The sequence below is a fragment of the Salvelinus alpinus genome, chromosome 16 (genome assembly GCF_045679555.1).
Source record: "Salvelinus alpinus chromosome 16, SLU_Salpinus.1, whole genome shotgun sequence".
NCBI lineage: Eukaryota > Metazoa > Chordata > Actinopteri > Salmoniformes > Salmonidae > Salvelinus > Salvelinus alpinus.
In genome coordinates, this window is record NC_092101.1 from 15,402,009 (window position 1) to 15,426,505 (window position 24,497).

General features: G+C 44.1%; 1 protein-coding gene across 2 annotated transcripts in view; it reads left to right on the forward strand.

The window, feature by feature from the left end:
- Positions 1–24,497, forward strand: part of LOC139540930 (fibrillin-2-like) — an 88,254-nt gene that overhangs the window by 25,236 nt on the left and 38,521 nt on the right. For both annotated transcript variants that reach the window (XM_071345003.1, XM_071345004.1), the window contains exons 7-9: positions 8,073–8,270; positions 15,850–15,975; positions 20,523–20,648. In XM_071345003.1, the coding sequence (XP_071201104.1) occupies positions 8,073–8,270; positions 15,850–15,975; positions 20,523–20,648 (450 nt within the window). The remainder of the gene's footprint in view (positions 1–8,072; positions 8,271–15,849; positions 15,976–20,522; positions 20,649–24,497) is intronic.

Sequence of the window (24,497 nt, forward strand, 5' to 3'; positions counted from 1 at the left end):
GCCATCCTCAACAAGGTTGGAAAGTGACAGTAAAGATGAGGCCTCAGTCTGATGTTCAAGAGGTAGACGTTGAGGAGGTCCAGCGAGAAGACAGCCAAAGCTTTATTTTCTAGACTATCATTTTACAGATGTATGTTGAAAACATTTTTGGGAGATGCGATGGATCATTGGGGATCATTCCATATTCCCTTTCTTTTGTTGTTCTGTGAAATCATCCCATGTGAAGAGTCAACTCATTTAATTAAATTTCAATTCGTAACAATTTTATTTAAAACAATTATATTGGAAGGATTTAATCATTAGCATTTATGTCTCCTTATGATAAGGTTTATGTTTCTGTCTCCATATGATATGGTAAATATATCCAATGCAAAAAACATCTACATTTAAATGGTATTAATATTATTATGCATATATTTCTGTTAATTCCCATATATTCCTGTTAATTCCCATATATTCCCGTTAATTCCCATGGAAGGTTTCCACCTATGAATATTCCGTAAAATGTGCAACCCAAGTCTCCATACATCATCTACGTATCACTTTGGAATTGGCTGATTTTCTCCCGCTTTCCCTTGGTTTCCACCGACTGTTGACATAAGAAGGCATGTCGGCGTTCCTTCCCTCTTCCCTGTGATCGTGCAGCTTGACGTCGGGAGTGTTTCCCAAACAACTTGGCCGGCTTTCCAGACTGGATTAGCATCCCTTTTCTCACCTGCCAGATTGTCCCATTCCCATCTCCTCTCATCAGAGTCTTTCTCTCAGGCAGGAAAAGGGGAATAGGGAAAGATCACGTTTGACCCCATTACAGATGTTGATCTGATGGGCTGGACAGATCTTATATAGGTGAGAGTCCATAATGTGACCTCATTAACCCAACTGGGATGGGTTACACTTAGCCAGCACATCTTGGCAGATGTTTAGTACTTTGGCCTTGCTTCTAATGTAACAGATATGCAATGCATTCCTATGAGGAGGCTGTCTTAACTTATTAGGTAGCCTTTGCTGAGTTTTGAAAGGCCAAGAATTGGATTTCTAGTGATCTGTGCTTCGTCGTTGGGAGCATGTGGAGAAAACTGAAAATACCTGGAAAGGAGACAGATGGTGGTGAAAGGCAGGATACAGGAGAGGAGGGAGGGATCCGGCGAATAGTTTGGATCTATAGAGCAATTTTAACTGTAATTAGACCAAATTGCTTCCGAATGTTGTCGACTTCGGCCCAGCCAGTACCTCAGTTCCTTATACCCCATTCCCATTTCTAACTCTTCTGGCGCTGGATTGTTCATGTTCCCTGGTCATGGTCAACATACACACACACACACACACACACACACTGCTTTGCCTGTCTGTCTGGTTCTGAGTCAGTCGGGTCTTGTGGCGCTGAGACATAGACACCCTGGCAAGGCGATTGTTATTGAGTCCATTAAAAGAGTGAGCGCTCGGAGCGCTCCAGTCTTTTGTTTGGCCTAGCTTGGCGGCCGACCTACGGTGTGTTTTCCTTCAGTCGTATGCACACATAGACAGGGCTCTGCTGAACTTGGCTAGAGCCTCAAGCAGTCGTCTAGCGCTGCTTCTGAAAGGTTTGGCCATGGGAGCGCCCAGACGCCTCCTCACTTTGAGGGCCTCACTGCTGATCAAAGGAATGGCAGCTCAATCGCCAGCTCTCTTCTCTCTTTTTCTTTCTCTTTCTTTCTTTAAATGGCTCCCTTCCATGTCATCTCATACCTTTTGCATGAACAACTTCCCTATAGCGCTCCATAAAGGTCCTGTTCATGCTCCTCGCTCACTTCCACAACTTAGTTTTACTGAAATTGTTCCGATGTATGATTAAATCAAAACCAGATGAAAGCATGATGGACATAAAGCATTGGACCTTATGAGTCCAACATTAGTGTGAGTATTATAGTATTATGATTTACATTCGTTTTTAATGCAGAGTTGACTGGTAGAAGAGCAGGGTGTATGGAGGGTTTAGTTTGTTAGTTAGTGGGGGGTTGTGGATGTGGCCCAGAGTGATTCAGAGTTCCAGATGGACACATCTGGACCAGAGGTTGTTCCTTCCTGGTCCCGACCAGGCCAGATTAATCAAGCCCAGATGTGCCTGACTGTTATCGCCACAGTGGGTCTCTGCCGCTCGGATGGGGACTCGCATTCCCGGCCTCAAATTGTCCAGGCCAGATTGTCAGGTCATGGGTATGAGTGAGAGGGGACAGTAAGAGCCTGCTGGTATCTGTCTCAATCCCTCTTTCTCGTTCTCTCTCTCTCTCTGCTGGGTTTGACCTACTTCCCCTCTGTCTATGTCGCGTTCACTCGTTCTCTGTCTGGCTGTGATTTAATTTTCATTTAACTGCACCAGGAAGTAATAAGAGCAGCGCTACCACAACAAAGCTGACTCATCTATCTGTACATCTCCTTTAGAACTCAAGAGGGTCAACTTAAACCACTTCTCCAGGGTTTATGTTACATTCCTCCTGACAGCCCCTCTCAGACCATGTATTTTATTTTAATTCCGACCCTCCATCTACAGTACCTCTAATGAATGCTGTATTAACTTTGGCACCACTACTGTAGTTAATAAGGCCTTTCCATCATTAGGCCTGTTTGAGTTTTATTATGTGCGATTGAATGGACATCATATTGCTCAAATGGTTTCAGCATGAGGTCATTGTGTTTGACTCGTGAAGTGTGGTTAACAAAATTATGTTGCCTGGTTGTTCCTGGTGAGCAGCGCAGCAAGGTGGCCATTGAAGTACGAGGACATTGTATTCTCCTCATTACTTTGTTTCCACACAAAGTGACACACTCTATCTTTTTTTAGTTCATATTTTCAGTAGTTTTTTAGGGGGCAGATTTAATATTGCAGATAGATTGTGGCTTCTATCAATGTAATTGTCTGCATCATTTCCAATCCTCCATAAACAGTACTGTGCAAAAGTTTTAGGCAGGTGTGAATAAATGCTGTAAAGTAAGAATGCTTTCAAAAATAGACATGCTAATAGATTATATTTATCAATTAACTAAATGCAAAGTGAGTGAACAGAAGAAAAATCTAAATCAAATCAATATTTGGTGTGACCACCCTTTGCCTTCAAAACAGCATAAATTCTTGTAGATACACTTGCACACAGTTTTTGAAGGAACTCGGCAGGTAGGTTTGACCAAACATCTTGGATAACTAACCACAGTTCTTCTGTGGATTTAGGAAACCTCGGGTGCTTCTCTCTCTTCATGTAATCCCAGACAGACTCGATGATGTTGAGATCAGGGCTCTGTGGGGGCCATACCATCACTTCCAGGACACCTTGTTCTTCTTTACGCTGAAGATAGTTCTTAATGACTTTCGCTGTATGTTTGGGGTTGTTGTCATGCTGCAGAATACATTTGGGGCCAATCGGATGCCTCCCTGATGGTATTGCATGATGGATAAGTATCTGCCTGTACTTCTCAGCATTGAGGAGACCATTCATTCTGACCAAATCCCCAACTCCATTTGCAGAAATGCAGCCCCAAACTTGCAAGGAACCTCCACCATGCTTCACTGTTGCCTGCAGACACTCATTCGTGTACTGCTCTCCAGCCCTTCGGCGAACAAACTGCCTTCTGCTACAGCCAAACATTTCCCGTTTTTACTCGTCAGTCCAGAGCACCTGCTGCCATTTTTCTGCACCCCAGTTCCTGTGTTTTCGTGCATAGTTTAATCGCTTGGCCTTGTTTCCACGTCGGAGGTATGGCCTTTTGGCCACAAGTCTTCCATGAAGGCCACTTCTGACCAGACTTCTCCGGACAGTAGATGGGTGTAGCAGAGTCTCACTGTTTTCTGCCAATTCTGAGCTGATGGCACTGCTGGACATCTTCCAATTGCGAAGGGAAGTAAGCATCATGTGTCTTTCATCTGCTGCAGTAAGTTTCCTTGGCCGACCACTACGTCTACGGTCCTCAACGTTGCCCGTTTCTTTGTGCTTCTTCAAAGGAGCTTGGACAGCACATCTGGAAACCCTGTCTGCCTTGAAATTTCTGCCTGGGAGAGACCTTGCTGATGCAGTATAGAAATGTCATCTTGTCTGATGAAACAAAATAGAACTGTTTGGCCATAATGACCATCTTTATGTTTGGAGGAAAAAAGGGGAGGCTTGCAAGCCGAAGAACACCATCCCAACCGTGAAGCATGGGAGTGGCAGCATCTTGTTGTGGGAGTGCTTTGCTGCATGAGGGACTGGTGCACCTCACAAAATAGATGGCATCATGAGGAAGGGAAATTATGTGGATATATTGAAGCAACATCTCAAGACATCAGTCAGGAAGTTAAAGCTTGGTCGCAATTGGGTCTTCCAACTGGACAATGACCCCAAGCATATTTCCCCAACCAAATGTTCTATTTTGTTAGTTTTTTGCATTGTTTGTAACTCATTTTGTAATATTGCTGCTACCGTCTCTTATGACCGAAAAGAGCTTCTGGACATCAGAACAGCGATCACTCACCTCGAACTGGACAAATATATATACAGTGGGGAGAACAAGTATTTGATACACTGCCGATTTTGCAGGTTTTCCTACTTACAAAGCATGTAGAGGTCTGTAATTTTTATCATAGGTACACTTCAACTGTGAGAGACGGAATCTAAAACAAAAATCCAGAAAATCACATTGTATGATTTTTAAGTAATTCATTTGCATTTTATTGCATGACATAAGTATTTGATCACCTACCAACCAGTAAGAATTCCGGCTCTCACAGACCTGTTAGTTTTTCTTTAAGAAGCCCTCCTGTTCTCCACTCATTACCTGTATTAACTGCACCTGTTTGAACTCGTTACCTGTATAAAAGACACCTGTCCACACACTCAATCAAACAGACTCCAACCTCTCCACAATGGCCAAGACCAGAGAGCTGTGTAAGGACATCAATGATAAAATTGTAGACCTGCACAAGGCTGGGATGGGCTACAGGACAATAGGCAAGCAGCTTGGTGAGAAGGCAACAACTGTTGGCGCAATTATTAGAAAATAGAAGAAAATAGAAGAAGTTCAAGATGATGGTCAATCACCCTCGGTCTGGGGCTCCATGCAAGATCTCACCTCGTGGGGCATCAATGATCATGAGGAAGGTGAGGGATCAGCCCAGAACTACACGGCAGGACCTGGTCAATGACCTGAAGAGAGCTGGGACCACAGTCTCAAAGAAAACCATTAGTAACACACTACGCCGTCATGGATTAAAATCCTGCAGCGCACACAAGGTCCCCCTGCTCAAGCAGGCGCATGTCCAGGCCCGTCTGAAGTTTGCCAATGACCATCTGGATGATCCAGAGGAGGAATGGGAGAAGGTCATGTGGTCTGATGATTCAAAAATAGAGCTTTTTGGTCTAAACTCCACTCGCCGTGTTTGGAGGAAGAAGAAGGATGAGTACAACCCCAAGAACACCATCCCAACCGTGAAGCATGGAGGTGGAAACATCATTCTTTGGGGATGCTTTTCTGCAAAGGGGACAGGATGACTGCACCGTATTGAGGGGAGGATGGATGGGGCCATGTATTGCGAGATCTTAGCCAACAACCTCCTTCCCTCAGTAAGAGCATTGATGATGGGTCGTGGCTGGGTCTTCCAGCATGACAACAACCCGAAACACACAGCCAGGGCAACTAAGGAGTGGCTCCGTAAGAAGTATCTCAAGGTCCTGGAGTGGCCTAGCCAGTCTCCAGACCTGAACCCAATAGAAAATCTTTGGAGGGAGCTGAAAGTCCGTATTGCCCAGCGACAGCCCCGAAACCTGAAGGATCTGGAGAAGGTCTGTATGGAGGAGTGGGCCAAAATCCCTGCTGCAGTGTGTGCAAACCTGGTCAAGAACTACAGGAAACGTATGATCTCTGTAATTGCAAACAAAGGATTCAGTACCAAATATTAAGTTCTGCTTTTCTGATGTATCAAATACTTATGTCATGCAATAAAATGCTAATTAATTACTTAAAAATCATACAATGTGATTTTCGGGATTTTTGTTTTAGATTCCGTCTCTCACAGTTGAAGTGTACCTATGATAAAAATTACAGACCTCTACATGCTTTGTAAGTAGGAAAACCTGCAAAATCGGCAGTGTATCAAATACTTGTTCTCCCCACTGTATATATTTTTTGAGTCTGACGCAAAGGATATACTGCTTTGTTGAGACAAGGCCCAAATCCCTGTCATCCCCGTGAAGAAAAGGGATAAAAGGGGCGGGGTGCCGACGAGTTGGTAAACCACCACTACCCTCCGTATTATTGGCCAATGTGCAATCATTGGAAAACAAACTGGACGATCTACGATTAAGACTATCCTACCAACGGGACATTAAAAACTGTAATATCTTATCGTTCACGAGATGTGGCTAAACGACGACGCAGATAATATGGAGCTGGCTGGCTTCTCCGTGCATCGGCAGGACAGAGCAGCTACATCTGGTAAGACAAGGGGCTGGGCTGTGTGTCTATTTATCAGTAACTGCTGGTGCGCGATGTCTAATCTTAAAGAAGTCTCGAGATCCTGGACTTCCTGATGGGCCGTCCCCAGGTGGTAAGGGTAGGCAACAACACGTCTGTCACGCTGATCCTCAACACTGGCGCCCCTCAGGGGTGTGTGCTTAGTCCCCTCCTGTACTCCCTGTTCACCCATGACTGCTTGGCCAAGCACAACTCCAACACCATCATTACGTTTGCTAATGACACAACAGTGGTAGGCCTGATCACCGACAACGATGAGACAGCTTATAGGGAGGAGGTCAGAGACCTGGCAGTGTGGTGCCAGGACAACAGCCTCTCCCTCTATGTAACATCGACGGGGCTGAAGTGGAGCGGGTCGAGAGTTTCAAGTTCCTTGGTGCCAACATCACCAACGAACTATCATGGTCCAAACACACCAAGACAGTTGTGAAGAGGGCACGACAACACCTTTCCCCCTCAGGAGACTGAAAAGATTTGGCATAGGTTCTCAGATCCTCAAAAAGTTCTACAGCTTTACCATCGAGAGCATCCTGACCAGTTGCATCACCGCCTGGTATGGCAACTGCTCGGCCTTTGACCACAAGGCACTACAGAGGGAAGTGCGTACGGTCCAGTGCATCACTGGGGCAAAGCCTCCTGACATCCAGGACCTATATACTAGGCAGTGTCAGAGGAAGGCCCAAAAACACCTAAACAGCTTCTACCCCCAAGCCATAAGACTGTTTTTACACTACTGCTACTTGCAGTTTATTATCTATGCATAGTCATTTTACAAATTACCTTGACTAATGGGTACCCCAGCACATTGACTCGGTACCGGTACCCCATGTATATTGCTCATTATTGTTATGTAATTTTCTTGTGTTACTTTTTTATTTGATTTGATTTTTCAATTTTATTTGATTTAGTAAATCTTTTCTTGACTTTATTTCTTGAACTGCATTGTTTGTTAAGGGCTTGTAAGTAAGCATTTCACGGTAAGGTATTCGGCACATGTGACAAATACAATTTGATTTGATTTGATTTCTATTCACTATAATGGTGGTATTCTGTTTTCTGCTAACAATGCCTGCAGTACGGCGGTCGGCCTTGAACTGCCGCGGCTTCACTGAGAGGGGGCAGTTGTTCTCCCCTGGTCTGGACCAAGAATATTTGTCATGAGAAGATCGTTATTGATGGGAACCAGTACTAAATGGGTTTCCCCATTATATAGTTATCCCATTACACCAGTGAATAAGGGAACCCACTGTTCAGCACATTTCCAGATAAATGTCTCTAACCAGGAATGTGCAGCAGCATTTAGTCCAATGGGTTAAAGACTTGGGAGGTCTGTCATACAGTGTGCATGACATATTGCAGCATTTAAAGCCAACTAAATTGTGTTCTTCTGGGGTATATTTATATTTATTTTAATAACACTTCAAATTCAATGAAATGTAGCTAGCAGAAGTGTGAAATAGTCTTGGCTTTAGATGTATTTTTCCACAATACCTTTCAGTTATACAGAACATTCAGAGGGGGATTTTAAGGAAGTGGGATAAATAAATGGCTGCCAAAATGGCTGACTCTTGTTCTCTCTCCTTCTCCCCCTCCAGACTACCGGACCGGGCCCTGCTTCACGCAGGTCAACAACCAGATGTGCCAGGGCCAGCTGAGTGGCATCGTGTGCACCAAGACATTGTGCTGTGCCACCATCGGACGGGCATGGGGACACCCCTGTGAGATGTGCCCCGCCCAGCCTCACCCCTGTCGCCGAGGCTTCATCCCCAACATCCGCAGCGGCGCGTGCCAGGGTAAGACATACACACACACACACACACACACACACACACACACATGTTTACACTCACATATAAACACACCTGTATGATCTTCAGTCTAATAAACTCTACAAGTGAGTCACACACACACACACCATCCTCATCACGAACACTGTAACCAACTTAATTCACTTAATTTACTAGTAACTTAATCTGTCACCATCAGCAACATCTTCAATAAAATCATGTTTAATGTAAACGTCAACGTAACAGTCACCTTCCTTATCTCTGATACTGTCACCAAACTCCTGCAGCCTGCAACCACCACCCACACAGAGAAACCAAAACACACACACACAGAGCAGAGCAGAGATACACATCAAAGCCCAAGAGAAAGAGAGGGAGAGTACGAGAGAGAAAGAGTTCTAATTTCACTGCCTCATGAACTGAGTTTCACCTTGCTTCATCAACATTGCAGCAGCAGTCCCAGACCAGTGTCTGTGTAAATACAGGCTGTCCTCTGTCTCTGTCTCTGTCTCTGTCTCTGTCTCTGTCTGTGTCTGTGTCTGGCTGGCTGGCTGGCCCCTCCCATCCTCCACACTAGGCTCCCTAATGACCAACCAGACTAAGCAGTGAGGCTGGATCAATAGATGACACACATGTAAATGTTGTGTCCCCTCTTAGGTAAACGCAGCATCTCACCCCTCTGCAATGTTCAAACGGCCCTCCATGGACTGGAGCCTCTTCCTCTCTGTGGATATTAAAATGAGAGATGTCTAGCCAACACCCTTGTGTTGAGATAATGTGTTGCCTTTTTTAAATGTTTTTCACTAAGTCTCAAAGGGGGGCACTTACCTCATTCACATTAATGTGCAGGACTAGGAGCCACCTGGGTGAAACAGGATACTCCCCTTTATTGTCAGAAAGCAGGTGCACATGGCCTCTAAAGTTCCTGTTGAGTGTTGACACATTCTCAGTAAGGTGCGGTGAAAGCCAAATTGAATATGAAAGCTTTTTGCACTCAGTCTAATGAAAAATAGCTGGAAAGAACTGGACAACTGAAGAAATACAACTCTAAGACAGCATTAAACATTCACTCCTCACTCTGCACATTGGAATTACCAATGTGACTGACTGAGTGCCTTAAAGGGGCAATCTGTGACTTCTTTTTCTGCTGTGGCCACAGGACAAAAAGCAAGGAAATTGATGCTTAAACAAAATCAACTACAGATTGTGACTTTGAGACTCACATTTAAAAACCAAAGTGCTTTATTATCCAAAGCTGCATCAATATAATACACTGTCTTACATTCAACTCTAAGTCAACCCATTCATCAAGTCAAATCAAAATAAAAGGTATTTGTCACATGCTTTGTAAACAACAGGTGTAGACACACAGTGAAATGCTTACTTACGGGTTACGAGTTGAAGATAAAGATAAAAAATAGAAATAGTGACACGAGGAATAAATACACAGTGAATAAGGAATAACAATAACGAGTAAAAAATAACATGGCTATATATAGGGAGTACCAGTATCTAGTCGATGTGCAGGAGTACGGGGTAATTGAGATAGCTATGTACATATATGTAGGGTTAAAGCTGTTAAAGTGACTAGGCAACAGGATAGGTAATAGACAGTAGCAGCAGCGTATGTGGTGAGTGTAAATGTGTGTGTGTGTGTGTGGGGAGGGTGGGGTATATGAAAAGTCACATTCTTTCACAGAGCCTCTATCAATCTGCCTCTATATATACAGTACCAATCAAACGTTTGGACACACCTACTCATTCAAGGGTTTTTCTTTATTTTTACTATTTTCTACATTGTAGAATAATAGGGAAGACATCAAAACTATGAAATAACACATATGGATTCATGTTGTAACCAAAAAAGTGTTAAACAAATCAAATATATTATAGATTTAGATTCTTCAAAGTAGCCACCCTTTGCATTGATGACAGCTTTGTACTCTCAACCAGCTTCATGAGTTAGTCACCTGGAATGCATGTCAATTAACAGGTGTTAATTTGTGGAATTTCTTTCCTTCTTAATGTGTTTCAGCCAATCAGTTGTGTTGTGACAAGGTAGGAGGGGTATACAGAAGATAGCCCTATTTGCTTAAAGACCAAGTCCATATTATGGCAAGAATAGCTCAAATAAGCAAAGAGAAACAACAGTCCATCCTTACTTTAAGACATGAAGGTCAGTCAATCCGGAAAATGTCTAGAACCTTGAAAGTTTCTTCAAGTATAGTCGCAAAAACCATCAAGTGCTATGATGAAACTGGCTCTCAAGAGGACCGCCACAGGAAAGGAAGACCCAGAGTTACTATAAGGGCACAAAGCGAGACCCAAAAGCAGACACAGGAGGCAGATGGTTGAGCTCCGATATTTATTATAAAAAAAGGGGTAGGCAAAAGGCAGGTCGGGGACAGGCGAGAGTTCAAAAACCAGGTCAGAGTCCAAACAGTACAAGGGGATAGGCAGGCTCGAGGTCAGAACAGGCAGAGTGGTCAGGCAGGCGGATTCGACGTCGGGACAGGAAAGGGTCAAAACCAGGAGGGCTAGGAAAAACAGAGACTGGGAAAAATAGGACCTAGGCGAAACGCTAGTTGACTTGGCAAAACCAGACGAACTGGCACAGAGAGACAGAAAACACAGGGATAAATACACCGGACTAATGGAAACAGGTGACACCTGGAGGTGGGTGGAGACAATCACAAAGACCGGTGAAACAGATCAGGGCGTGACAGTTACCTCTGCTGCAGAGGATAAGTTTATTAGAGTTAACTGCACCTCAGATTGCATCCCAAATAAATGCTTCACAGAGTTCAAGTAACAGACACATCTCAACATCAACTGTTCAAAGGAGACTGCGTGAATCAGGCCTTCATGGTCGAATTGCTGCAAAGAAACCACTACTAAAGGACACCAATAAGAAGAAGAGACTTGGAGCAATGGACAACACGAGCAATGGACATTAGACTGGTGGAAATCTGTCCAAACTTGAGATTTTTGGCTTCAGCTGCAGTGTCTTTGTGAGACGCAGAGTAGGTGAACGGATGATCTCCGCATTTGTGGTTCCCACCATGAAGCATGGAGGAGGAAGTGTGATGGTGTGGGGGTGCGTTGCTGGTGACTGTCGGTGATTCATTTAGAATTCAAGTCACACTTAACCAGCATGGTGCAACGATATGCCATCCCATCTGGTTTGCACTTAGTGGTACTATAATTTGTTTTTCAACAGGACAATGACCCAAAACACACCTCCAGGCTGTGTAAAGGCTATTTGACCAAGAAGGAGAGTGATGGAGTGCTGCATCAGATGACCTGGCCTCCACAATCACCTGACCTCAACCCAATTCAGATGGTTTGGGATGAGTTGGAAAAGGAAAAGCAGCCAACAAGTGCTCAGCATATGTGGGAACTCCTTCAAGACTGTTGGAAAAGCATTCTTCATGAAGCTGGTTGAGAGAATGCCAAGCGTGTGCAAAGCTGTCATCAAGGCAAAGGGTGGCTACTTTGAAGAATCTAAAATATATTTTGATTTGTTTAACACTTTTTTGGCTACTACTTGATTCCATATGTGTTATTTCATCGTTTTGATGCCTTCACTATTATTCTACAATGTAGAAAATAGTACAAATAAGGAAAACCCTTTAATGAGTACATGTGTCCAAACTTTTGACTGGTCGCCAAAAAGCCCCTGAGCAAAGTCCTGTTGGAGCCAGTTCAAAGCACACATGCACATGAATCCCAATGTAAGGATAGCATTCCAGGCGTCATGGATTTGGATGGTCCTCAACACGTGAGCACATTTTCAGGCTTTGTTAAAAGGGAACAGAGGTGAAATATATTCGCATGATTAGAAACAGGCTGGGTGTGTGTGTGAGAGAGAGAGAGGGCGGTATTAATCTTGGCTGCTTGGCTGGGTACTGGCAAGGCGTGCCAACTTCCCTCTCACAGAGCTGGGTGATCAGGTGTGTGTGTCTGGACGTCTGTGTGTTTCTTTGGGAAGATCTCAATTAGAGGTCGACCGATTAATCGGAATGGCCGATTAATTAGGGCCGATTTCAAGTTTTCATAACAATCGGAAATTGGTATTTTTGGACACCGATTTGGCCGTTTTCTTTATATATATATTTTTTTTACACCTTTATTTAACTAGGCAAGTCAGTTAAGAACACATTCTAATTTTCAATGACAGCCTAGGAACAGTGGGATAATTGCCTTGTTTAGGCGCAGAACGACAGATTTTTACCTTGTCAGCTCGGGGATTCAATCTTGCAACCGTACAGTTAACTAGTCCAACGCTCTAACCACCTGCCTTACATTGCACTCCACGAGGAGCCTGCCTGTTACGCAAATGCAGTAAGAAGCCAAGGTAAGTTGCTAGCTAGCATTAAACTTATCTTATAAAAAACAATCAATCAATCATAATCACTAGTTAACTACACATGGTTGATGACATTACTAGTTTATCTAGCGTGTCCTGCGTTGCATATAATCGATGCAGTGCGCATTCGCGAAAAAGGACTGTCGTTGCTCCAACGTGTACCTAACCATAAACATCCATGCCTTTCTTAAAATCAATACACAAGTATATATTTTTAAAGCTGCATATTTAGTTAATATTGCCTGCTAACATGAATTTCTTTTAACTAGGGAAATTGTGTCACTTCTCTTGCAACAGAGTCAGGGTATATGCAGCAGTTTGGGCCCCTGGCTCGTTGCGAACTGTGTGAAGACTATTTCTTCCTAACAAAGACAGCCAACTTCGCCAAACGGGGGATGATTTAACAAAAGCGCATTTGCGAGAAAGAAAAGCACAATCGTTGCACGACTGTACCTAACCATAAACATCTATGCCTTTCTTAAAATCAATACACAGAAGTATATATTTTTAAACCTGCATATTTAGCTAAAAGAAATCCAGGTTAGCAGGCAATATTAACCAGGTGAAATTGTGTCACTTCTCTTGCGTTTATTGCACGCAGAGTCAGGGTATATGCAGGGTATAGGCCCAGTTTGGGCCGCCTGGCTCGTTGCGAACTAATTTGCCAGAATTTTACGTAATTATGACATAGCATTGAAGGTTGTGCAATGTAACAGGAATATTTAGACTTATGGATGCCACCCGTTAGATAAAATACGGAACGGTTCCGTATTTCACTGAAAGAATAAAGGTTTTGTTTTCAAAATGATAGTTTCCGGATTCGACCATATTAATGACCAAAGGCTCGTATTTCTGTGTGTTATTATGTTATAATTAAGTCTATGATTTGATATTTGATAGAGCAGTCTGACTGAGCGGTGGTAGGCAGCAGCAGGCTCGTACGCATTCATTCAAACAGCACTTTCGTGCATTTTGCCAGCAGCTCTTCACAATGTTTCAAGCATTGAGCTGTTTATGACTTCAAGCCTATCAACTCCCGAGATTAGGCTGGTGTAACCGATGTGAAATGGTTAGCTAGTTAGCGGGGTGCGCGCTAATAGCATTTCAATCGATGACGTCACTCGCTCTGAGACTTGGAGTAGTTGTTCCCCTTGCTCTGCAAGGGCCGCGGCTTTTGTGGAGCAATGGGTAACGATGCTTCGAGGGTGGCTGTTGTTGATGTGTTCCTGGTTCGAGCCCAGGTAGGGGCGAGGAGAGGGACGGAAGCTATACTGTTACACTGGCAATACTAAAGTGCCTATAAGAACATCCAATAGTCAAAGGTATATGAAATACAAATGGTATAGAGAGAAATAGTTCTATAATTCCTATAATAACTACAACCTAAAACTTCTTACCTGGGAATATTGAAGTCTCATGTTAAAAGGAACCACCAGCTTTCATATGTTCTCAGCAAGGAACTTAAACGTTAGCTTTTTTACATGGCACATATTGCACTTTTACTTTGTCTCCAATACTTTGTTTTTGCATTATTTAAACCAAATTGAACATGTTTCATTATTTATTTCAGGTTAAATTGATTTTATTGATGTATTATATTAGTTAAAATATGTGTTCATTCAGTATTGTTGTAATTGTCATTATTACAAATAAAATAAAAAAATTGTCCGATTAATCGGTATCGGCTTTTTTGGTCCTCCAATAACCGGTATCGGTATCGGCGTTGAAAAATAATAATCGGTCGACCTCTAATCTCAATTGCATACTCATCACGTCCTTTCTCCTCGTCTCTTTCTCTTAACCCATTGGAGGAAAAGGTCAGAGGGGAGGGAACTCTGTCTATTTCATCCAATGGGTTTTGAGAATGAGATGAGGATGCGAGGAGTATGCAATTGAGATTCTACACTTGACTATGTTTTCATACCATCCAGACAAATACCAGTCTCAGCACACATTCACACGCTCGGACCAGACGAACCCCCTCTAGGCACGCTAACGATCTGTGGGATCTGAGTCAATGTGTTTCCACTGAAGCTGACGAAACACCAACACCTCTCTCTTGCCAGCATGGCCAGACTGTGAGCTAATGAAGTGTAAATGTGTGAAGAGGGGAAGAGCAAAGATTATGGATATACTAACAAGATACATGTCTCTCCGCCCTAACAATGGCTGTCGTTGTGCACAAAGAGGCACAGCAGGCTGTCAACCTCCCGCCTATCCTTTCTTTGATTGGTGAATACATCTAATTATTTTAATACCTTTTTTGAATATTTGATGGGGGTTGTTGAAGTCAACCGCCTGTATTCAATGGAGAGATGCTATGCTACTAGCCTCATGCAATGAATATGCATAGCCATCTCCTATATGAAGTGTTTTTTCTCAAAGTTGCGGGAATGTCATTTGTCCTACTTATATCAGCATTGCGCAACTTCGATTCAATCAAATAAATATACCTCACATAGAAAATAAGCCATACATTTTTGTTGTTGACCAAATTTGACACTCATTGACCTCCACACAACAAGTCCAAGTCACCTGGTGGAGGGAGACAGATTTTCCGCCGAGTTGGCCTCTCTCTTTACCTCTTACTCTCTGGGAAGAGGGAGGAAGATGAGGTGATAAACGACTCCTCCCTCTCTTTAACGACTCTAAAGAAGACATGTCATGCTTCCTGGTTACTGTGTTCACTGTCCAATCAGAGCCCCACGCCCACAGCTCCATCCTAGTTACTCATGGCATGATGGGGAAATATACATGAACCCACTCACTCCTCAAACAAGTGCTGCAGTCTGGAGTCATCTTGGTTCCTAGGTGGCAGTGCCAAGATATCCTCTGTTCTTTCCTGCTTCGCCCCTTTCAACAGGTTTTAATACGGGACTGAAAGCGCAGGAATTTTTTTATATTTTAGCCATACGTCTTCTCATGATTGATTATTGTACTGTAATGTAATGTATGCGCCCAGCCTACTTCACTTTAAAGGCTAAGGTGCTGTAAATCCAGTGTAAAATCCCAATTCATTCACACACATTTATAGACTCCATCTGATTCAAGGTTAGTGGGCAGCAAAGCTTTGGGAGATTCTTAGCTCATTAAGAGTAAACAGAGTATTTAAAATGCATCTCTTAAAGCAACGCCTGTTAAGTGCTGCTTATTTGTGCTGATGGTCTACATTCTCTCTCTCTCTCTCCCTCCTTTCGCCCTCTTTTTCCCCTGTAGATGTGGATGAGTGTCAGGCCATCCCGGGGCTGTGTGCAGGAGGTAATTGCATCAACACAGTGGGCTCCTATGAGTGTAAATGTCCTGCGGGCCACCGCCAGAGTGACACCAGCCACAAGTGTGAAGGTGAGTCACACACACAGTCCACAGACCCTCTGTGGTGATATTACATTATGCACCTTTTATAACAAATAGGAATGTATAACAATGAGTTTGTGTAATGGAAAACATATTGGCAGTGAATTAAGGTAGGCTTAGCTAAGTTAACTCAATGCCTCAGTTAAGAATTTGATTTTGAATTGCGAGCGTAGATCCATTGTTTAGTTTTTTTTGCCAGGGTTTTGTTAGCATTTTTTTTTTTTGTACTGTGGCTATTGGCTTCTGTGGTTATCAAGTCTCTGGTATGGAAACGTACACACGCATAAGGAAGGAAGAAAGGGTGCATGTGAAGAGGATTTGAACGGCGCCTGGGTGTCCAGTGACAGCAATAGAGCGAGAGAGAGCTCAGCTGTTAGACATCAGTAGACCCTGAGGGTTAATGAAGGGTTGGAAACACTCATATACCCGGAGGAGCCTCTAATTAGTTGGTCATGTGATGAGGGAAGGATTCACACACACATACACACTCTCTCTCTCTCAGACACAGAGACATGCATGCTTTCATGCACTCACACAGACACACACACAGACACTGCTGTCCTATCACAGTCCCACTGTAATTGGATTGTGCTGCAGCAGCCCTATGGTGCTAGAGGCCTGTTGGTTGGACTAGCAGGAGAGGTGTCCTGTGCCCTGTAGTCTTTGAAGCCTGGTGGGATGAGAGGCAGTGTATGGGGGTGGAGGTCCTCGGAGGTTAACTAATTACAGAACAATTGGAGACAGTAGTGGATCAGCCCCAGGCCTGAGGCTCCATCGCTGGGCTTCGTTTGGGCCAAGGTGAGGGCTGGATGGTGGATGCATTTAGGTAACATTGTTTTAGAGCTTAATTGGGGCAGAGTCCGTTTTTAGTCTCAAAACATCAAGTATTTAATTAAAGGGTAAAGAATACAAAGTTGAACCATCCATAACTATAAATACCCAGATACCTCAAATAGCCCAGCTCTGAGATTGAGAGATTCAAGCCCCATTTTGTTCACTTATGACATCACAGACCACCATCAGTATTCCAAAGGAAAATGGGTTTCAAAATGCCCTCCAAGTTTATGCACAAACATGGCATCATATTCTAGTGGAGCCAGCCTTGGAGCTGTTAACATGTCTGGGAGGTAGCTCTTCTTTGCCAAAGCAACCTACCTGATTTCATAGCTCCTTTCGCTCCAGTCGTGTTTTGCAATCGTTCTTTTTTCTCTCCTTCTTTTTTTGCCCCCCATTTTCCTTCCATAAATACAGTCTACTGGCACAGGGCCAGCTGTTAGCGCTAGCACAAAGAAACACTTACAGAGCAGAGATGACTTCAGCGTTATATACACGGACCTCCCCATAGCGTCTGACACTTGTAGACCCACACTCACTATACACACTACACATACTATACATACAGACACACTCTTACACACACACACAGACGCACGCGCACACACACACACACACCTGTACTATACAGAGATACACACATACTGACACACTCAATCTATTTAGACATACACACACACACATACTATACATACAGACACACTCTTACACACACACAGACGCACGCGCGCACACACACACACACACACACACACACACACACACACACACACACACACACACACACACACACACACCTGTACTATACAGAGATACACACATACTGACACACTCAACCTATTTAGACATACACACACATACTATACACACACACACACACACACACATACACACTCACTCATACATATACACAATGCATACATACTTTCTCTCACACACAAACACAGTCTCACAACACACACTTTGATGATTGAACAGTGGTCATTTATCCAGGTGGCAGACATTTCCCTAAACACACACAGCGCTCCATGTCTGAGCTGTGTAAAGTCTGGTCCTATTCAGGGGGAATGCTGACACCACGTTTATTTTGCTGCTCTTTTATGACTTGAGGAGAACCTTTCACCAAAGCAGTCTGACAATAGTCAGCAGGGGACCCAGTGCCTCTTAACTTCCCACTGTGTGCGTCATTACAAAACACGCAAACACTGCCCCATAGACAGCATTAATGCTTACCCACTGCCAACACACACCACACACACCACTAATGCATACCGACCGACTGCACACACACATTTAGGGGCCCGCCTCTCACACGCCACGCTATACACACACGCATACTGTAATTTGACCAAAAGGGTAATTATATATGTGTATAAATAAGCGTAACACAGCATATAAACCCAATGCCTTCTGGAGCCTCACTTCACTCTCACCATCATAGCAGTGAGAGGCCTTTTCATGTGTAGGGTATATACTATAATACACCACACGGTAGACTGGACCCTGCCAAGTACTGGCTCTGTCTCTCTCTCTCTCTCACTCACACACACGAACACACACACACATGCACACACACACACACACACACACACACACACACACACACACACACACACACACACACACACACACACACACACACACACACACACACACACAGGCACAAACACGAACACACACTAGCTATATACTGCTGACTCCCAGGTCTAGTGTACAGATGTAGGATCTTAATTTGTCCTGTACAGCAGGAAATGCAAACTTGTAGTGTATTTGAGTTTTTAAAAGTATTTGAAAGTTTGTAATTTCCACTTTGAAATTTCACACTTGATTTGTCCTAACTAAAAACAATCAACTCCTACAAAAATGTACATTAATTATAATACGCATAATAATTCCCATTTCCTGTTGCTGTAGCAAACTGGCTCAAATGAAGATCCTACATCTGTAGTCAATCAAATTTCAATCACATTTATTTATAAAGCCCTTTTTACATCAACAGATGATCAGAAAGTGCTTATAAGAGCAAGTAATGAAGGGCGGCAAGGAAAAACTCTAGAAAGGCAGGAACCAAGGAAGGAACCAAGGACGAAACCTAGATAGGAACCAGGCTCTGGGTGGCCAATCCTCTTCTGACAGTTCCCGGTAGAGATTATAAGAGTACATGGCCAGTAGCCCTTTCCTGCAGTCAAATTATCTAGTGGCCTTATGTAATGTTATTAATATTTTAGCTGCCGAAAATCCGGTGTTTCTGTGTCAAACTGTTTTGTTATATTTCAGTCTTCTGTGATTTATATGAAGTCTAATATTGGGATGCGAACTCAAATGTTATACTATATCTGACATGGTACAGGTGTCTTCTTTTTTTAAAGCCCATAACCATGTGTGTGAGGTGTATACTTTTGTTTCAAAGCAGATTTGTTTAAGACTACCAAGAAACACTTTGTGTGACCCTGATTTAGCCCACTGCACTAAAAGGTTAAGGCCAGATTGTTCTTCAAGATGTTCAAACATTCATAGATGACCAGCAGGGTCAAATAATAATCACAGCGGTTATAGAGGGTGCAACAGGTCAGCACCTCAGGAGTAAAATGTCAGTTGGCTTTTCATAGCCAAACATTCAGAGATTGAGACAACAGGTGTGATAGAGAGAGAGAAAGGGAGGGGGAGAGGGTCAAACAGCAGGTCCAGGACAAGGTAGCAGGTCCGGTGAACAGGTCAGGGTTCCATAGCCTCAGGCAGAACAGCAGAAACTGGATCAGCAGCACGACCAGGTGGACTGGGGACGGGGACAGCCAGTCCTGTGTTATGGTCCTAGGGCTCAGGTCCACCGGGAGAGAGAGAGAGAGATGGGAGACTTAAAGGGAGCATACTTAAGTTCACACAGGACACCAGATAAGACAGGAGAATTAGACCAGATAGGACAGACTGACCCTGACCATAGTCTCTCCGGGTCAGCTGAAGTATTCCCATGATGTGTGTGTGGGAAACTCTAACCATTTAGACCTCTTAAAATCCACCACAGTTATGAAGTCAACTGAGGTATGTTGAACATTGTGAAGTGTAGACCAGCGTGAAATAAAGTCATGAGTCTTTGACGGAACACAATCCCAGAGATTTTCCATATGACCGCCTCTTCCTTTTGCAGACTTCAGACCTCCACTCGGGTTGGCTTGACTGTGTCTAGTACACTCTTAGAAAGAAAGATGCTATCTAGAACCTAAAAGGGTTCTTCGGCTGTCCCCATAGGACAACCCTTTGAAGAACCCTTTAAGGTTCCAGGTAGAACCCTTTTGTGTTCCATGTAGAACCCTTTCCACAGAGGGTTCTACATGGAACCCAGAAGGGTTCTAACTGGAACCAAAAAGGGTTCTCCTATTGGGACAGCCAAAGAACCCTTTTAGAACCATTTTTTTTGTTCAATCAGTATAGCAGTTGTTCCTGCTCTTGTATTTAGAGTTATGAGCAGTTATTATTTCAGGCCCTCAAGTGTATACGATAGATGAGATATTGTCCACTTCTTCAAATATTTGACATGGATCCAAATACTTTGAGCAGCTGTTATCGAGGAAAAGGATTTCTTCCAAATAATGCCTGTGATAGGGGTTTTGAGTTACCACGTGTGTATGATGAGTGTATGACTATCATGAAGCTCAGTGTTTTCTCTAACTCCAATGATCTAATTGTTTGTGTGTGCGTTTCAGATATTGACGAGTGCAGCACTAACCCAGGTGTTTGTGACGGAGGTGAATGCACTAACACAGCCGGCAGCTACGTCTGCACCTGTCCCCGTGGTTACATCACCAGCACTGACGGTGCCAGATGTGTAGGTGAGTTACCGCTGCCCCCCCCCCAGCACACACCCCTCCCTCCTTCACCCTCTTGTTAGCCACTGACTGTTCACATCTGGACTTATCCCTCCCTCCTTCCTCTCTTTCTCCCTCCATCCCTTCCTGTGACTAGTGTTCTGATGACTCAAGCAGGTCTGCAGTCATCATGTGCAGGCCCAGGGATGCACACTCGGCCTTGACTGCTGTAATTCCAGTTAGCATTAGCACCTCTCTGACTCACACCCTGAAACACTACCAGGTGTTAATGTAGAGCGCATGCAATCTCCGGCAGCTCATCTCAAAATGTCCGCCAGAGAGCTGGCCCTGTTGCTTTCTAACAACTTTCGATTGGGAGTCCAACAACTCTCCTACACTCAAGGTCCCTCTCCTAGCCAAGCAGAACCACTTGATTACTTTAATTGAACAGTCGTGCGCCCCAAAGTCTACTAAACAGGAGAACGCGGTATTCAAATTCTCTCCTGGGTCAAAGTTTTGTTGGCCCTCCTCTCACGTTGGCACGCGATCCATTTTCCATCATCTGCTGAATATCCCTGCTGTACTTGTTTGTTGTCTTTTGGCTAATAAAGGGAAACCGGGTGAAAATGCCAAGCGAACAATGAACAGTGTCAACAATGATCTCACAAGGAGCCCTCTGTTATTTTCTGTTCTGCCTGGCCTGGTCGTGTGGCAGATTGTTTAGCCTCAAGGTAGAAAGCATCTGTACTCACTTAGAGGCCTGCAGGAGAACAAAGCTGACACCACCACGACAACAAGCAAGACGAGCCAGAGAAGAGGGGAGAAAGAGAGGGGGAGGAGAGAAGAGAAAACTATCCAAACTATCCCCTTCCTCTGTTGTTCCGTGCTGGAACAAAGGGGTAGAGCAGTGGGCGAGAGGGACAAGGGGAAGGGAGGGGGAAGCGTAGCCTGATTGGGAACATGCGTGTGGAAAATGACGGTCCACTGAGGTAGGAACAGGGGGGTGGTGGCGGGAGGAGAGGAAGACATATGGGATGGTCCAACAAGTTCAACTGGGTCTCTTGCTCTCTCTTCACTTTGACCAAGAAGACTCTATCGCTCTGGATTGCTTTCTCATCTGTCTTTGCTGTCTTTCCCAGCCTGCTCTACTCTTTGACCCAGTAGACTCCCTCTCTTTCTCGCTCTCTCTCGCTCTCATCTCACTTCTATCTCTCTGTCTTCCCCCAATTCTCTCTTATTTGAACCAGTAGACTCCTTCGTTTTTGTCCCCCCCACCATCTCTCTCTCTCTCTCTTTCTCTCTCTCTGGTCAGGGGGAGATTGAGGAGAGACTGGAGTCTACTGGGTCACACTGGAGATATTTCTTTCTGCTAACATTCCTCCCATCCCCCTCTCTTTCTTTCTCTGCCCCATCACTCTCTTGCTTTCTCCCTCTCCCCTCCATGCCCCTTTTTGTCTTATCCCGTTTTCTCTTTCTCACCCAGAGTGCCCATCCATCTGTCTAGTGTAACCCGGTGAACTGTAGAGTCCCCAGGAACAAATAAAAGAGAGCTGTGATTTCAGGCCCTGTCTGACACACTGACGCATCCCGCCGTATATCCTCAGCTCCAGCCAGACGCATGCTGTGGCTGGCTCCCCTGTGTGAGTCGACCGACTCGGCCCTGTTTGCTTGGGTGCGTTTTGCGAGTGGAGGTAGACTAAGAAACTACACATGAGGTGAGCGGGGGGCTCCAGGTCCAGGAATGTCGGCTCTAGCCGAGCTGATTTCTTGCATGCCTCCCCTGGCCCTGGGCTGGCGTTATTCTGGGACAGCGTAGCGTGGAGAAGCAGACCGGGGGGACCTGTTGAGCCCGACACTAATCAGCCCTAATGCCTCATCCGTGGCATTGTGAAACCCCAGTCTGTATAAAAGAAAGCATGCAGTTGTGCTGTTCTCTGTAGGCTAGCTAGCTAGCTAAGGGTCTGGTTCCAATTTAAGTCATCATCATCCCCATCACCGCCCTCCCTTCCATTCCGTTCCCTCACTCACCCACTCTCCCTCCCTCTAATGGCCTGTTCCCACCCACCCCTCACCGCCCCACAATTCTGCCCCCAGCTGGGTTGGTCCCTTAGGAAGGAGGGAGGGGAAGTTGGGCTGTTTAAAGTGCATGGCTATAAGCTCCAGACACAGAGCTTCTCATGTCCAATATAATTGTCCAGGATTGCTCCACATGGAACTGATTAATTCCGGACTGCTAGCTCATTAGACAAGTTAATCGACTTGCACATCTCCCTCCTGTAGGGGATTTTATCTGTTCGAAGAGACTGCAGAATCTTCAAACAACAACTTTATAATAAGATTCGCAAAAATTGAGTAATTAACTATGCACTTCAACAGTGCATAGTTAAGGCCCAACGAACAGAGTTGGCTCTCAGCTTTTATAGAAGAGTCAAACCTCTTTGTCTCTGTGGCAGTTAGCAGATGTGTGCAAACAGGGGTGGGGAACATAGTGTATAAAAGGAGTTTAGCTTGTCTGTGTAGATTAAGATAGCTGACGTTGCCGCCATTGTCTGTTCCTTCCTGCAAGTTTCCACACAGAGGAGTTCCTGCAGATAGTACAAATGGGATGTCACATACTGAGGTCGCACCCGGCTCTTATCTGTACGCCCAGACTTATGACTAAGACACAAGACAACAAGCCTGCATCAGAAAAAAAACACTTTCATATAACAATGGACAATGGTAAAAACAGCATATTATGTCTAATTGTGTAATTTTCCAAAACATTTACTCCCTTTTGAGACTAAGTCTCAACCTAATGGAGAAAAAAAAGCATTTTCATCAAACAAGCATTAACATGATTTGGAAAGAGGGAAAAGGAAAGACTTTCTTACACTTAGCATATTACAGTTGTAAATTACCTCCGTTGTCATTGAGTTTCAAACCTTCACATAGTGCAATTCATTCTCAGAAGGGGGAAAGGAACATGAATTAGACATCAGTACATGCTTCATCCCCACACACAAGGCAATCATTTCACTGTAAGGTCTACAGCTGTTGTATTCGGCGCATGTGACAAATACAATTTGATTTGATTTTAATCTAATCGCCTCATTGACACTGTCTACATTGCCATGTGAGCACCATTTACATGACCCGCGTCGTGGGCATGGCTTATGAACATGCTGCAAAATTAACTCAATGTTTTTATCTTGGTGTTATGGATTATCACCGTCTTCATCAGACATGTAATCAGGCATAGGAAAGTCAATTGGGTTCAAGGGTCAGTAATGGCATGGCGAGAATAGTGTCAACGGTTTTGCTGCACAATTTCTTAACATAAGTTAGAATAAACATTTTTGCAAAAAAGATAACTAAGCCATAAATCAACCAATGAAATATTGTAGCTCCCATAACACCAAACAATGACTGAACCCATCCAAACGGATTCCAATCGTTGTCTGATTGGTGTTCGTTTGCGAGATCACCGCTGAGCTCTTTCAGATGTTCCACGACAATAGTCAAGTTACCCTCACCCCGGGGTATGAATGTACAGCAATGGTCACCTATCATTTGGCACCCTCTGTCGGAGATGTGATGCTACTACTACAGCGAACTGCCCTTCTGTTGAGGTGGCCTCCGGTATACAGGGATCTGTGGCTATTCTTTCAAGTGTTGTACCTTCTTTAACAAACTCCTCACTGAAAGTTGACAATAGTGTCAGAAATCACAACACTATCTCTGCAACTAACACCCTTATGCAAACATTCTGTCTCAAATACATGCCCTGTATGTACTTAGCCTCCTGTTACAAAAACATTTGCACATAAATCATTCCATCTAACCCATAACATATTAGTCACTACTGCTAGTCCACTTATATAGTTATAAACA